This window comes from Plecotus auritus (genome assembly GCF_963455305.1).
Source record: "Plecotus auritus genome assembly, chromosome: 7".
In the NCBI taxonomy this organism is placed as follows: Eukaryota; Metazoa; Chordata; class Mammalia; order Chiroptera; family Vespertilionidae; genus Plecotus; species Plecotus auritus.
Window position 1 is genome coordinate 46,749,068 of NC_137774.1, and position 15,274 is coordinate 46,764,341.

At 43.8% G+C, this 15,274-nt stretch overlaps 1 protein-coding gene across 1 annotated transcript in view; it reads left to right on the forward strand.

Annotated features, from left to right (window-relative positions):
* The window catches only part of CFAP52 (cilia and flagella associated protein 52), a gene marked incomplete at its 3' end in the record, with an annotated part of 37,407 nt that overhangs the window by 14,023 nt on the left and 8,110 nt on the right, over positions 1–15,274 (forward strand). Inside the window, exons 5-10 of the mRNA XM_080677388.1 lie at positions 1,266–1,365; positions 2,233–2,349; positions 5,104–5,204; positions 9,795–9,965; positions 10,922–11,070; positions 13,367–13,512. Of these exons, the coding sequence (XP_080533514.1) occupies positions 1,266–1,365; positions 2,233–2,349; positions 5,104–5,204; positions 9,795–9,965; positions 10,922–11,070; positions 13,367–13,512 (784 nt within the window). The remainder of the gene's footprint in view (positions 1–1,265; positions 1,366–2,232; positions 2,350–5,103; positions 5,205–9,794; positions 9,966–10,921; positions 11,071–13,366; positions 13,513–15,274) is intronic.

Below are 15,274 nucleotides of genomic sequence, written 5' to 3' on the forward strand. Positions count from 1 at the left end.
GACTCATGGCATGCATTTGTTCCCTGGATAACAATGAGGAAGGGCTTATTCAGAAGCCATGACATGACTGGCTGGGATGACAGCCAGCCCCTAAGGAGCGAATCTGACTAGGGCAGTACTCGGACCCTAAAGCAGCTGACCACGTCCCACCCTGTCTCCAGGGGCTGGTGACCATGAAGCTCTTCAGCTCCGTTCAGGTTTCAGCCAGTGGACGAGGCCTCTATGTGATGGGGTCGCTCTGCTCCTCGGCAGCTGCATAAGCTGTAAGCATCACCGATTCTGACACCTGAGGACAACATTTCTTCAGGAGTCAAACTTGAATTTGAGTCAAAACTAAAGTTTTTAGGACAATCTCTAAACTAGGTCTGCTTTAATTTCATGTGACCCTGAGAACTGAGAAAAAGCACTCTAAAGTATGATTTCTGGTATGGCGCCATTACTCTGGGCTCTCCACGATGCTCCAATTTCAGGTGTTCCATCCGATTGTCTCCAAGAGATATCCTGCAAATCCCAATATTTCAGCATCCAAATGCCAGCTAGCAGGAAGGCCATGGAAAAGCTCTTTTTCTTTTTAGTTTAGAAAGTACATTCAAAATACTTATTGAACACTTAATTATGGGAATAACTCTGGGGGCTAAAGGAAAAGAAAAACGGAACTTGATCAATAGATTTTTTAAATGTTTTCTGTCTTAAGATATTAGCTAAAGTCTTTGTGATGTTGATGATATATTTATACAATTATTAATTCAGATGAACTCATCATACAATGATGAACTATCACCTGTATGCCAGGTCTTATGTTGGGTGCTGATTTTGTTGGACTTTTCGTTGCTTAGTCTCATTTCTCCTTCCTTGAAGACAGGACTCCCCATAATGAAGTCCTTCCTTTTAAAAAAACTTCCTCCCAGATCAACACCTATGAACTCTGGTTTGCTTTCATTTGTTTTCTTGTTTATTTGTATGTCTTTCTATTTTCACTCTAGTGGGCAGAGTGTATGCTTCAAAGTGAGAGAGCCGAGTGTGAGTCCTTGCTCTGATTTGTGCAGCCTCTGCCTTTTCTCATTTGGAGAGCTGGGGGATCATAATCCTTCCCTGCAGGGTGGTTGTGACCATCAAATGGAAGATCTTCGGTAGAGCACTAGACTATAAGAAACCCTCAAATATATCTAGTTCTATTCTCTTCACCTTCAAGACATACAGGAAACAGAAGAGACAAAGTGGTTGTTAAATGGGCACCCACTTGATTGTGAATTTCTTTTCTGTAGTGGGACAATTCGAGTTTGGGAACTGGATCTCCCAAATAGAAAAATCTGGCCAACTGAGTGCCTCACAGGACAGATGAAAAGGATAGTCATGTGTATTACAGTAAGTATTACTCTGTGTTGTTTTAAGGAACTATTAGTGCAAGTTCCTGTTAACTGCACTAACCGAGGTGCGTGTGCGTGTGCTTGTGCGTGCGTGTGTGTGTGTGTACATGTACCTTGGGCTTGGGTAGGGAGGGGAGGTCTGGACATATGAGATAGTGAGTGAGGAGGCACAGGTGAGGGAGAGTCTCAATTCTGGAGCTCCCGTCAGAAGTCAGAGAGGAGCTCGACTAGACTAGACACAACGCCGGGTGGGTCTTGTTGTACTGGGACCTGGGCTGCCACACGGAGGGAAGCAGTGTAGCCAGAAGTCACATCACTGTGCCACTTAGGTTATCTCTGCCACTGGAAATAAGGTTTCTAACCATGCAAGTCATTGTTGAAATGCAGTCTTTCCATAAAGAGGAATGATTCATATGTTTTCAATGTGGATTCATACATGCAGACTTGTAACGCCACTCTCCATTGACTTGTTCCTCTTGTCTAACGCATAGTCATTTTATGATGTAGCCTTTGGAAAATAGGAGATACAGCAAATGCCTGTTCTCTTTGGAGGAGTACAGCTGCATCCTAGGAGCCCTTTGGAGGAGTCTCAGGAGATGGAGCCCACAGGGTATGCACACTAACCTCAGACACAGATAGACTTCCCGTGAAATGCACAAGCTAAATGCAGTCTAAGGTTTCTGCCAGTTCTGAGTTCAGCCACAAGCTTTTCTTACCCACCTTTGTGTCTGAGAAAATAGAAGTAGCCATGTGCGCCTTTGTAGGTCTTGGTGTTTCAGAGAAAGCTCATCCCATCCCTGACCAGGCTCATGGGCATCACTGGGGAAAGTCAGGTCTTCAGGATTCTTTGTCCTCTGACCCCCAGATGGCCAGTGATGACAGCTTCTTCTACCTTGGCACCACGACTGGAGATATTCTAAAAATGAACCCTAGGACTAAACTGATGGCAGACACCGGGCCCGTGAAGGACAAATTCAGTCTGGTAAGTGGAGACCTTCACAGTCTGCTTTGCTGTTTTCCATGGATTTCTTCCCTTCGCTGCCGATGCAGACTCTAGTTAAGGAAGAGTCTGTGGAAAAAAAGAAAAGTCTGTGACCTACCTCAGGCCACACCTAAATTTGCAAGTTGCATGGACTAGTTCGCTAGGCCCTCGTCTCTGTTTATATTCAGAGCAAAGGTATTCTTAGGTATCCTCATTTAGGGCATCAGAACCACACCTTTTTCCCATCTTCAAAACACACAGCCTAGGGCTTGTGATTGGTAATCACATTGGTCCCAGCATGTGGGCAGGCAGCCTGTTGCCATATGCAAGAGAAGCATGCTCTTTGATCTATAAGACTATAGGTACATATAACCTTTTAAATCGAATAACTAGATCTTAGATTTCAGCCTTGGCCAGCATTATAAGTCATGAGAAGACCTAGAAATTGTCTATTGTTTATATTTGCAGAATTCCTAACAATTCTGGTAAAAAGTCCAGTGAGAGATGTTGATATTTAACCAAAATAAAAAGTCTACAATCAAAGGATAACTTTACAGAGTGAATGCTGCTATTCCTAGTACCCCCAGAAAGTTACAAGGGCTGTTTCTACTCATCTTTGAAGTTGAAAGCTTGTGCACCTGCCTATGTCATGTCTGATAATGGAACAGATGGTTCTAACTAAACTTAGATACCTTCCATCAGACATTCCCAAGAAGTTTTAAAATACTGCACTGTTTCTGGGAATATGTCAGAGTGTTCTGTGTTGTTGTTTTTTAATCCTTACCCGAGGATATGTTTTTATTGATTTTTAGAGAGAGAGATTGAAAGACAGAAACATTGATCGATTGCCTCCCATACTAGTCCCAACTGGAGGTCAAACCGGCAACCTTTTGGTGTATGGGACAACACTCTAACCAGGGCCATGTCAGAGTTTTCTTAATCACATAATCATTTAATATTCAAAATTTTGAGGCGATGCACAAAAATGGAAGAAAGCTATAAGTAGAAAAGAGTTTAGAGATAATCCTACAGGAGGTTGAGACGTAGTCTAGATAATGTCTTTTCAAATTATTATTAGGAGAGGGATTCCAATATATTAAATAGATGAAGACAAAACAGATCAGGTTAAGGAAGGCAAGGCTGAGAGTGCTGCCAGTTCCAACTCCAGAGACACCCCAAAGGACTCCATAGAACACAATATGAAAACTGCTGGGCATTTTTGCCTTCCAGCACTTGGGATCTAAGTGCCTCCCCAGAAAAGATGCTGGCTGTCTTAGTGTCCCTCTAACCTTCGTCACTTAGGTGCTATCCATAGCAGCACTAGGAATGCTTTCACTCCCAACCATTCGGGCCTGATGGTAGATTCCACAAAGCAATGATTCCATGTGCCTTTTATGCCAGTGAAAAGAAAATCATTGTTATGGGGCGAAGGGTTAGGAGGTATCACTGAAGACATTTGGTTGGAACATCAAGTAATCTTGATACCCATTTTGAAATTCTACTTAAATCTTTGTTCTACAGTTAAAAAGGTAAAAAATTAAAATGGTTTCAAGTGGGCCTATTAGGCAGACAGTACTACAATGAAGATGATGATGATGATGATGATGATGATGATGTGATGATTGTAAAATAACATTAAAAACACTTCCCTTGGTTTGTCTCATTTGATCCTTATCACAGTCTAATGAGATAAGTACCCTTTTTATCCATTCTTTACAGATGAGGAAACTAAGGCACTTACCATTTAGGATCTCATGGCTAGCAAGTATTAGAACTGAGATACAAACCTAGGCAGACTCCAAAACCTGTCACTTGAACAATATCATCTATAGTTTCAATGAGTTCATTTAGAAATCACATATATGTAACTTTGAGGCTCTGTTGCGCTCTTTACCTCTTAATTCCCCAAGTCCCTGAACAAATGCTAAGAATATGTATGAGGACTGTCTCTTCATCGGCCAGGCATGCTCCCTGTTGTCCTGCTGTGGCACTTTTGGTTCATGCCTTCATATTCTTGAGCCTTGGTTTCTCTTCTCCAATGTCATGAAGTCTCTTTGGAACCAGAACAGGCAAAATTCAATTTAATGTAACTTGAAAGAATTAATATTTGTTTTATAATATTCAAACTTGATTAAGACACAAGCTTATAAAGTAATGAGCTGTATTATTATTGAAAGTTTTAAAATGTAATACTGGTCAAGCACATTTTAAAATTAGAGCTTTATAGTAGGTGCTACAAAATGGCCATCATACATCCCCAAACTCTGAAGATGACTTTGAATGTAAATGCTATTTGTAAGATTACATACTGTGCGCTTTAGTTCATAAGATAGAGTCACCAGACAATACGAAGTCTTCTCTGGATGTCCAGCATGGTCTCTCTGCATCACAAGTGTCAAGTGAAGACGGTGGCACCTGAGGAACAAATGCTGCTGGGGCTGTGCTTGTCCCTTCTGCTCTACCTTCCTCTGAGTGGATATGCAGTGTTAATTTTTTAGTATATTTTCAATGCACAGGGGCTTTAAAGGGAGGAAGTCTGCTCCTTGCAGGACCAGGAGGCTACTTCCCCCACAGGAACTCGTTGTTGGCACTGAGCCAGCCCCAGAGTGCATCATAGACAACCCCTATAGGAGCTTCATCTAAGCCACGTATGGCAGCATTGACATATCCTGGCCATGCCCATTGTGTCAGGTCATGCATTGTCTTAATGATGAACACAGTTGGCCTTTTTCATGATGCTTTCTCTCCCCCTAGGGAGTGACAGCGATCAAGTGCCTGAAGATGGGAGGGTTATTGGTGGGCTCTGGAACCGGATTGCTGGTCTTCTGTAAAAGCCCCAGCTACAAACCCATCAAGTAAGTTCCAGGTCCCACAGGGTTGGGATGGAGAGAGACCCACCAGTGGGAGGTTTGCTTAAAGCCCACAAAAACTGATATTGGCAAAGTGATATTTGGTTAAGAAATTTCATCTTGCTGTTACAATGAGTAATTGGAATCACAGTAGATGCTGTTTCTGTGCTAATCCTATCTAATAAAAGAGTAATATGCAAATTAACCATCACTCCACTACACCCACAAGCCATGCCCACAAGCCACTCCCACCAGCCAATCAGGAGCGAATATGCAAATAAACCCAACCAAGATGGCTACGGCCACAGAGAGCAGGAGTGAGGCTTGGGTTTCCGCCTGACCTTGCTGGCCTAGCCCTTCACTCAAGGCTACAAAGTTTCAATGATAGAAGATACATAAACCCAAACAGAAATGGCGGCAGCCACAGAGCTGGAAAGAGCAGGAGGCTAGGGTTGCCCCCGGCGATGGAGGAAGCCAAGCTTTCTGCACACCCTGGCTGGCCCAGGCCTCTGCTTAAGGCTACAAAGTTTCAATTATAGAAGATACATAAATCCCAATAGAAATGGCTGCCGCCACGGAGCAAGCAGAAGGCTTGACTCCGCACCAGGCTACAAAGTTTCAATTGTAGAAGATAAATAAACCCCAGATACCAGGGCCTCCACTTGGGTCACCAGGAGGCGTGACCAGCCTGAAAACCACCACAGGCCCCTCGCCCAGGCCGCCTCATGCCCCAAGGGAACCCCCACCCTGATCTGGGACACCCTTCAGGGCAAACTAGTTGGCCCCCATCTGTGCACCAGGCTTCTATCCTATCTAATAAAGGAGTAATATTCAGATTGACCATCACTCCAACACACAAGATGGCTGCCCCCATGTGGTCAAAGATCCTGCCCCCATGTGGACACAAGATGGCCGCCCCAAGATGGCCAGCAAGGGAGGGCAGTTGGGAGGGACCAGGCCTGCAAGGGAGGGCAGTTGGGGGCGACCAGGCCTGCAGGGAAAGGCAGTTGGGAAGGACTTAGGCCTGCAGGGGAGAGCAGTTGGGGGGGACAAGGCCTGCAGGGGAGGGCAGTTAGGGGCAAACAGGCAGGCAGGGGAGCAGTTAGGCATCAATCAGGCTGGCAGGGGAGTGGTTAGGGGGTGATCAGGCTGGCAGGCAGAAGCAGTTAGGGGCAATCAGGAAGGCAGGCAGGCAAGCAGTTGGGAGCCAGCAGTCCTGGATTGTGAGAGGGATCCCAGATTGGAGAGGGTGCAGGCTGGGCTGAGGGACACACACCCCCGTGCACGAATTTCGTGCACCGGGCCTCTAGTGAAAAGATAATGACTTACATTGAATCAAACCAAAGTAGTCCACTGTTACCCAGGGAAATACTTCTAATACACACATTTTTTTTATTTAGTTAATACACTGAGCCATGACAGTGTTAATAAGCTATTATAAACTTATTCAACAAATAACCTCAAATTTCAAACTTTCAAAATTGGCTTATTCAATGAAATGTCTTATGCAATGGGTATCCATTATATACCCCTTGACTATTATGTTAGTAGGTAATGCATTTGAATACAAGTTCTAATAAAAATAGCCAACATTTACCACCTATTTCTGTGTACCACATACTGTACTTTACTTGGCTTATCTAAATAAAAGAAAATGAAATAAAACTATACATTGTTATTAACAAGTATTTGTTGAGCACCTCTTCCATCCAACCCAATGTGCTAGATGTTATTAAAAAATAAAGAAGCTAAGGTATGGTCTTTGCCTTCCAGAACTTACAGTCTGATTTGGGGATAAGGTATATTTATACAGGGCGTTCCCCAAAAATGTATATACACTTAACAGCTGATAGCTCAATTTTGAAAATGAAATGTATTTTAATAAATGCTGCCTTTATAATTATTCAAAGTGCATATGTACATTTTTGAGGATATCCTATATAATAAAGAGCTAATATGCTAATTAGACTGAACAGCAGAACGACCGCCCAGACATCCTTCCGGACGAGTATCCAGACGAAGCCAGGGCTGCGAGGGCCTGCGAGGGCCGAGTCCCTTGCACGAATTTCGTGCATTGGGCCTCTAGTGTATACATATGAAAAAGTCACTATAATATAAGATAATATACAAGCACTTCATGGTCCAGATAAAGTAAAGTATCTCATAGGTTTTGTAAAGACACTTAGAGAGGGGTGTGATCTTGTCGGAATGATGAGGTCAGAGGAACAGAGGCAGAATTTAAATTTAGCTTCAACAAAAGCCAGAACTCCAGACATGCTCCACGAGGTCCTTGATAGCTCCATGGGAGTCAGGGGTAGTTCCATACACATTGTAGGAATGAGCATCAATTGTCTTCCTTGGCACAAATCTGTACTCCGAATATGTACCAGGTGCTATTCTAGGTGCTTGGGACACATTAATGAACAAAGTAAACAAAGAAGAAAAAAACCCCTGCCTGCATGGAGCTTAAATCTAGCAGGAGGGAAAAGAAAACCACGAAACATGTACAGCGTACATAGTACTGAAGGGTGATGAGAACGATGGATATAAATGGGGGAGGGTGTAGGGTTAGGGGGATTAGGGCTTAAGGGGAGGCGGGAACAGGTTGCAATTTGAAATCCAGAGCTCAGCACAGGACTTATTGAGACTGTGTTTGGACCAGTTATGTGTTTTTATGAAGGGGAAAAAGGAAGGGAGACAACTTAAGAACCATGTTGGGTGGATTCTGGATACATGAAGTGAAAATAGAAAATTAACCCCCTAATTATTTAACCCCTTACTTTTAATGCACAAATGTTCCCACTGTATGAAGATAGACTCCGAGCAATTACCACAAGGTTTGTGCTCTAAGTGTCCCCAAAATAACCCTGTCCCCAGGCTCCAACTGGATGCCGTGATTTCTGCCTCCTCGGGTTTGAGAACACGCTCACACAAGAAGTCATGGGACAAGCAGTGTGCTAAAACAGACCACTGGCCTTGGCCCTGTAGCCTGGGCTTCACCTTGTCCTCTAGGGAGCCCAGATGCCAGTATTTAGCCAATAGTTCTTGGCCTCCCCCTGTGGGCTCCTGTGTTACCTCTGTTATCTCTAATCTCCACTGCAACCCTGAAAAAAGGGGTTATCCGTGGTTGAGTAAACTGAGGCCCCGAGTCACAGAGCTCTAGTCAGTGAAGGAGCGGAAATATGACTTGAGGTCTTCCCTTTCTTCACTTACGGTTCTATGTCCCACCAACACATGAATCTCTGTGCACAGGAATCCCCATTGAATTCTTATCGTCAAAACTAAATTAGTTGCAGAGAAGGCTGGGTTTCTAAGGCCTTATTTATTTACATATTCTTTTTTTAAGCTTATACTCATTATGCATTTGGGGAGCAGGGGGATCAGAAAGTGGAAGAAGATAACATAATTGCTGTAAGTTCTGATGAAGATAGCCATGATTAGCTTTTTACTTCTTATCTGTGTTATTCATGTAATTTTTAAAATCATTGTGCTTATTTGGTATATAAAGTTTTATATTCTGATATTTTACTTAATGAAAACAGTATAAATAAACAGTATAAATCTTTATTAATCCTATCTAATAAAGAGGGAATATGCTAATTGACTGCCACGCCCTCAAAGATGGTGGCGCCCACAGCCACAAGATGGCAGCGCCCAGTCCCCTCAGCCCCGCTGAGGTGCAGGCATGTGGCACAGCCAGGCCTGCCCCCAGGTGGGTCCGGCCACTCTGTGTGCCTGCCTCTGGAGTCCCACAGTCCTCTCAGCCCCCTAGCCGCCTAGGGCTGGCTCAAGGCGCAGCAATCCTCTGATGTCGGCTGCCCAGCTGCCCAGGGCCTCCCGAGGCTCAGGTAACCAGGGCCGGCTGAGGCTTGCGCTGCCAGCAGTGGCAGAAGCAGAGATGTGATGGGGGTGTCGCCTTCCCCTGATTGCCAGGTCGCCTCCTGCCCCTGAGGGCTCCCGGACTGTGAGAGGGGGCAGGCTGGGCTGAGGGAACACCCCCCCGCTCCAATGCATAAATTTTCATGCACCGGGCTTCTAGTGTTACTATATAATCTTTAAAAATTTTTTTGATAATTTATATACATAAACTCCATAATCTTTTATACATGATTTTAATGACTAGGCAAATATTCTTTAAAGTTGCTGTCTCATAGATCACCTAACTATTCCATTATAATTAGTTATTTAGGTTGCTTCCAATTTTTCATTCTTTTAAATAAGGTTATAATAACATCCTTTGACATAAGGGTCCCCCACCCGCCCCGATTTTAGGATCATTTCCGAAAAATGGATTCATGAAGTATTTAATTGCCATGGTCACTTGTGCCTATATGCCTGCCTGGAACATTCCCTCTATTCAACTCCTACCACATTGCACAACCCATTTCAAACTATATCTCACTGATGAAGATTTCCTGTTGTAACCTATGCTTGACCATGGGTACCCCATATTGTACTTCCTGCCTTTCTAACTGTGTCACCTCCTTGAAGTCATTTCCCAGGTCATGTGCCTGGTTTGTGTCCTCTGTAATGCTTCAGATGGTTAATAAATAATTGTTAAGTGACTCTGCTTTACCTTTTTGCTTCTCCTCAAAGGAAAATCCAGTTACAAGGTTGTATCAGCTCTATCACGCTCCGAGGGGAAGGACACCAGTTTTTTGTAGGAACTGAAGAGTCATACATTTATCGTGTCAACTTCACAGATTTCAAAGAGACTCTCATTGCCACTTGTCACTTTGAAGCTGTAGAGGACATTGTCTTTCCATTGTAAGTAGAAGAGGAAAATATTTTCACCCCCAACAATAAGAACATGAAGACTTGGTGTAGTGTGCAAAGAAATTTAATTTTATTAATACACTCTAATATCTATTAACATAATAAGTCATAATAAATTATGATTTTTTTCTCTTTATTGTGCCCCAATCTGACTCCTTTTTCATATCCAAATTGGAAGGATCTGCACTTTTTTACATATTGGTATTTTTAATCTATTTATAAGTTGTCCTTAAAAAAAAAACCCACAAATCTAATGGACCAATTACTCTGAGATTCTCTTCCTTGTTCACAATCTTATATTTTCTCATAACTAAGCAAAAAAGTGTTTTGAATTATTTGCAAACATGAATTCTAGCACCCTTTTCACTTTCTTCTTTGAAATTTTAATGATTATTTACTTTACAGGAAATGTTTTATTTAGCCTCTTTTAATATAAATATTTTACGATGTATTCTATTTCAAGAAATGTTACCTACTATCCTCCAGTCTACCAGCACATCGAAAGACTTCTTTATTGACATTTTCCTTGTCCCAACCCTTCCTCAAGGGAAAGGACTACAGAAGATCATTCACAGATGATTTGTGGGCATCAGATGCCATCCTATATAATAAAAGGCTAATATGCAAATTGTCCCCTTGACCGGGAGTTTGACTGGGAGTTTGACCAGGGGGCGGGGCTGGCCGGCCAATGGCCCGTGGCCCCTTCCCCCAGCCGGCCCCTCCCCTGATGAGGGTGGGCCGGACCCCACCCGTGCACTAATTTGTGCACTAGGCCTCTAGTTTTACATAAGAAACCTGTAAGACCATCAGGCCTTGAGATAACTGGTGCTTAAAAGGCATCCTTCCCGCTATCCTATGAAACACATTTTAGTGCCAAACATACATCTAAGAAACACTGTGCATCTTTTATGGCTGCATCTCATAGTCTCTTGGTGGTTTCTTTTCAGTGGCACTGCTGAGCTATTTGCCACCTGTGCCAAGAAGGACATCAGAGTGTGGCACACACTGTCCAACAGGGAGCTGCTGCGGATCACCGTACCCAACATGACCTGCCACAGCATTGATTTCATGAGAGACGGCAAGAGCCTCATTTCTGGTAATGTCAACATATTAAAATGTGGCGTCCAGCTCTGGCTGTAGCTCTGGATCTTGTCATTCTCATCATACACTAGTCTGTACATGTGCATAACCTGAAACAGCCTCCCGCTGCCTACCCACCCGCTCCTTGCTTCTAATCTAGCCTCTCTTTGGCATTCCCTTCCAGCTGGCAGACTTTCTGAGCCAGGAAGCACCAAATTTCTCTTCTCCCAAATTGCTACACACAGCATGTAGCTTTCGCTCTAGCAGGGAAATTTAGCAATTCGATTACAGAATGGATTTGAGCCCTTGGTGAGTGCAAGGCACTTGTGCTAGAACCTCTTGTGTTGTTCAAGGGATAAAATCCTGACTTTAAGTTATATCCCAAAGAAAATTTATTTTTAATTTGGTTATTTTATGCCAAAATATTTTAACATACATTATAGGGATAACAATATTCCATTTATAAATATTTCAGTATCCATCCCTAAAAAATAACATTTTCCTATCAAATAATAATTTCTTAATATCTTATTATTCCAATCCATGTAAAATTTTCCTCAGTCGTCAAAAAGTAGACTCAGTGGTTGATATCAGCGAAGAGTCAAGTGGGTCTTCAGGCGTAGCTAGTCAAGTAGTGACATCAGAAACCCATCTCATCCCTCTTTTCTTGGCTCTGTTGCCTCCATGTTGGCCTCTCCCTGGGGCATGTTCTTTCTCCACACAGAGGCCACCAGGAGTTCCTGGCTGACATTACACTCCAAGCTAACAAACATTCAGGTCATCATCACCTCCTCTTTCTCTTATACCCCACATTAATTTGCCCCTAGTGATTCCCTCTTCAGAGAATATCCAAGATTCCATCACTTTTCATCATCTCTCTCCTAGGTTACCCTCATAGCTTCCTACCAGGTCTGCCTACTTTTGCCCCTGCCCACCACCCTTCTCCCTCAGTCTATTCTCAACACAGTAGCCAGAAATCTGCTTTTAAAGTTAAAGTCAGATCGTGCTATGTCTAGGCTTCAAAGGTATTTTACTTCCATAGAATAAAGTACAAAGTCCCTGAAAGTGCCTACAAGGCCCTACATGACCTTCTCACCTCCCCAACCTTAACCTACTTATCTCTGACTTTGTCTCTTCCCAGTCACCACCACTAGCCATACTTATCTCTTTGCTGTTCTTCACACACACTGCATGTAGGATCTTTGGTCTAGCTGTCCAGTCTGCTTGGAATGTTTCTTTCCCAGATAGCCCCATGACTCCCTTCTTCACCCCCTCACTTCCTCAAGTTTTTGATGAAATGGGATCTGCTGAGAGCATCCTATTTAACATTGCTAAGGTCAAGAGGTGACACTAAAGATGATGGGAAGGACCCAGCCATTTAAAGATGTGGGGGAAGAACATTCCAGTCAGAGGGGACAGCAAGAACAAAGACCTTGAAGTGGGAGATAGCTTGGTGTACTTGAGGACTAGAAATATGACCAGTGTGTCTGGATCTTAGTAGGTAATGTTGGGGTCAGCGTTCAGGGAGAGTGGTAGTAGAGAAGGTTGAAGGTTTTAAAAGTTCTTGATCCCAGGAGGTAACATGGTTTGAAGAGGTTCGCCCTGACCCCTGCACAGATAATTGATTGTAGGGGAGCAAGAGTATAAGGCCAGGGAAGAAGCTGTTATAATAACCCAGGAGAGAGGTGCTGATGGCTTAGGTATAGGTGGTCCCAGTGGATGAGTTCAGATTCAGGGTATTTAACTGTAGAGCTGATGGGACTTGCCAATGAGTTAGATGTTGGGTGGACAGAATAGTGAGGAATCAAGAATGGCTTTGAAGTTCTTGGCTTGAGTTCTTGGGTGGCAAGTTTTATTGATATGGAGAAGATGGTGGGAGTGGAGGAAAGAGCATCAGGGTTTAAAGATGTGGGAGGGGTGAGAAGCCAACATTTATTTGGGGATGCTAAATTATACAACCCAGGTGCTATATCCAACAGCTAGTTGAATGTACAAGTTTTGCAGCTCATGGGAGAGTGGGAGCTGGTATCCCTCCTTCCTCCCCATTCCAACTTCTCTCCATTGAAGTAGGGTGTACATGGAGGCAGATGCAACTAAGGCCACTCATTTCCCTCAGCCAGGTGTGACCAGTTTGGGGAGTCAGGGGAAAAGGTGATAGGATTCCTGGCAATTGGTGGGGGACTGGCCTCTTTCCTCCATCACTACCACTGCTCCCCAATCCTGAGTTTTCCTTATGATTTAGGAGAGCAACAGTCTGCAGAGAGAGTATGATATACTGATCTTGCCTGCCTTTTGTTTTCCTTTCATGCCAGCCTGGGATGACGGTAAAATCCGAGCCTTCGCCCCGGAGACAGGCCGCTTGATGTATGCCATTAACAATGCCCACAGGATCGGCGTGACGGCCATCACTACCACCAGTGACTGTAAAAGGATCATCAGTGGCGGTGGGGAAGGGGAGGTAGAGTCTTTTTAAAAATAGCCCTCAATTTAGTGTGACTGCCTCATTATTTTTTTTAACCTGCTCTACAAGTCAGGCAGGACCAAATTAAAATTTTGACGAAACCCTAAACTACACCATAAATTAAAATTCAAATAATATAAATCCTTATATAAATACATTTGTTCTCAGAAGAACATTTAAGATACAGACATGAAAGTGTTCTGTATGGAATTGAGCTATGAATCCAAGTTGTGTTTTGCCTGAGTTTTGGAACACATGTTTGTTCCCTCCCTTCAAAGACCATCGTTACCTAAATTGTCTTTATCCTATCTTTTATGTACGTATTTATTTATCTTTATTTTATCCTCACCTGAAGGTATGTTCACTGATTTGAGAGATAGAGAGGAAGGGAGCAGGAGAGAGAGATATATTGATGTTAGAGAAAAATATCCATCAGTTGCCTCCTGTTTGCACCCCAACCTGGGATGAAATAGCAACCTAGGTATGTGCCCTGACTGGGAATGGAACCTGCAAACTTTTGGTGTACAGGATGACTCTCCAACTAGCTGAGCTACCTAGTCAGGGCTTTATCTTATCTTTTAAAGGAGATGCTATTTTTAGAATTAATTCTTTAAACTGCCCAGATGTTTTGACCATTATTTTGAAATGATTACACTTGACCTCTTCCTTCCATCATTTTGATGAGCCTACAGCATCTCTCACTCAGACATTCATCTCAGCGTCTCTCTCCCTTACTCCCCAGCTGTTTTCCTATCCACAGCCTTCCCTTTCTTGACATGGGGCATTTTCTTTGCCTTCTTTTTCTGCATGCTATCAGAAGAATGACATCAGGGAGAAGAAAGACACTGCATGATGATGTAGCCTTTAGTAGAGTTTGGGCCAAACAGATGAGTGGCTGAGCGCTTAGGTGCTGGTGTCATGCTGCCTGCGCTCAGATTTCACTTCCACCCCATCCCAGGGGTGAGAACTGGGGTGTGTTCTTTAACCTCTCTGTGCTTCATTTCCTGTGGTAATGTGAAGATAACAGTGCTCCTGTCAGTGAGCTATTTCACACTCTATTTGAACTAAGTCTTCAAATTCTGGTGTGCATATTCATCCAGAGTACATCTCCACCTGCACCAGCCACTTTTCAGGTGCTCTAGGGACACACCCAGCCCTAGACAATCTCTGGGCTCTGCCTGTCACCACCCTCATGGCTTGACTCCCTTCGCACGCTGTTGCTGACACCCTCAGCTTCCTTGCTTACTCCCTCAACCATTTGCGGCATCTGCCTGGCTGATGCCCAGGTTGGCTTGGACCAGACCATCTGCATTCAAGGTGCCTGAACCTGAGCTGAGAGCTGCGGGAGGAAATGACATTCCAGTCATTGCCCTGTTCAGCAATCTTCTGACAATGTCAACTTTTTCCGCCATTCCCCACAGCTATTTCAGAACTTCCCTTCCAAAAAACAGTCTTCAAGGACTTGGGAAGTACCACAGACCAGGGCTGCTGGCCAGCAGGTGTGCACTGGTATGAATGCAGCAGTTGCTGAAATACTTCAGCACTTCCATTTTCACTGGTAAATGGCCATTGTCTGAGTTGTGAAGACCCCAATCCCACCACTTTATCCCCTTGCCCCAAGCATACCCAAACCACCCCTGCAATCCCACAGCTCAAGGGCTAATGCCCGATACCTCCAAAGTTCTGGTCCTGGTGCTGTTTGGTCAGGACCCACAACATAGAAAGAGACCACATGTATACCTCCGCATGTAGTGGGATT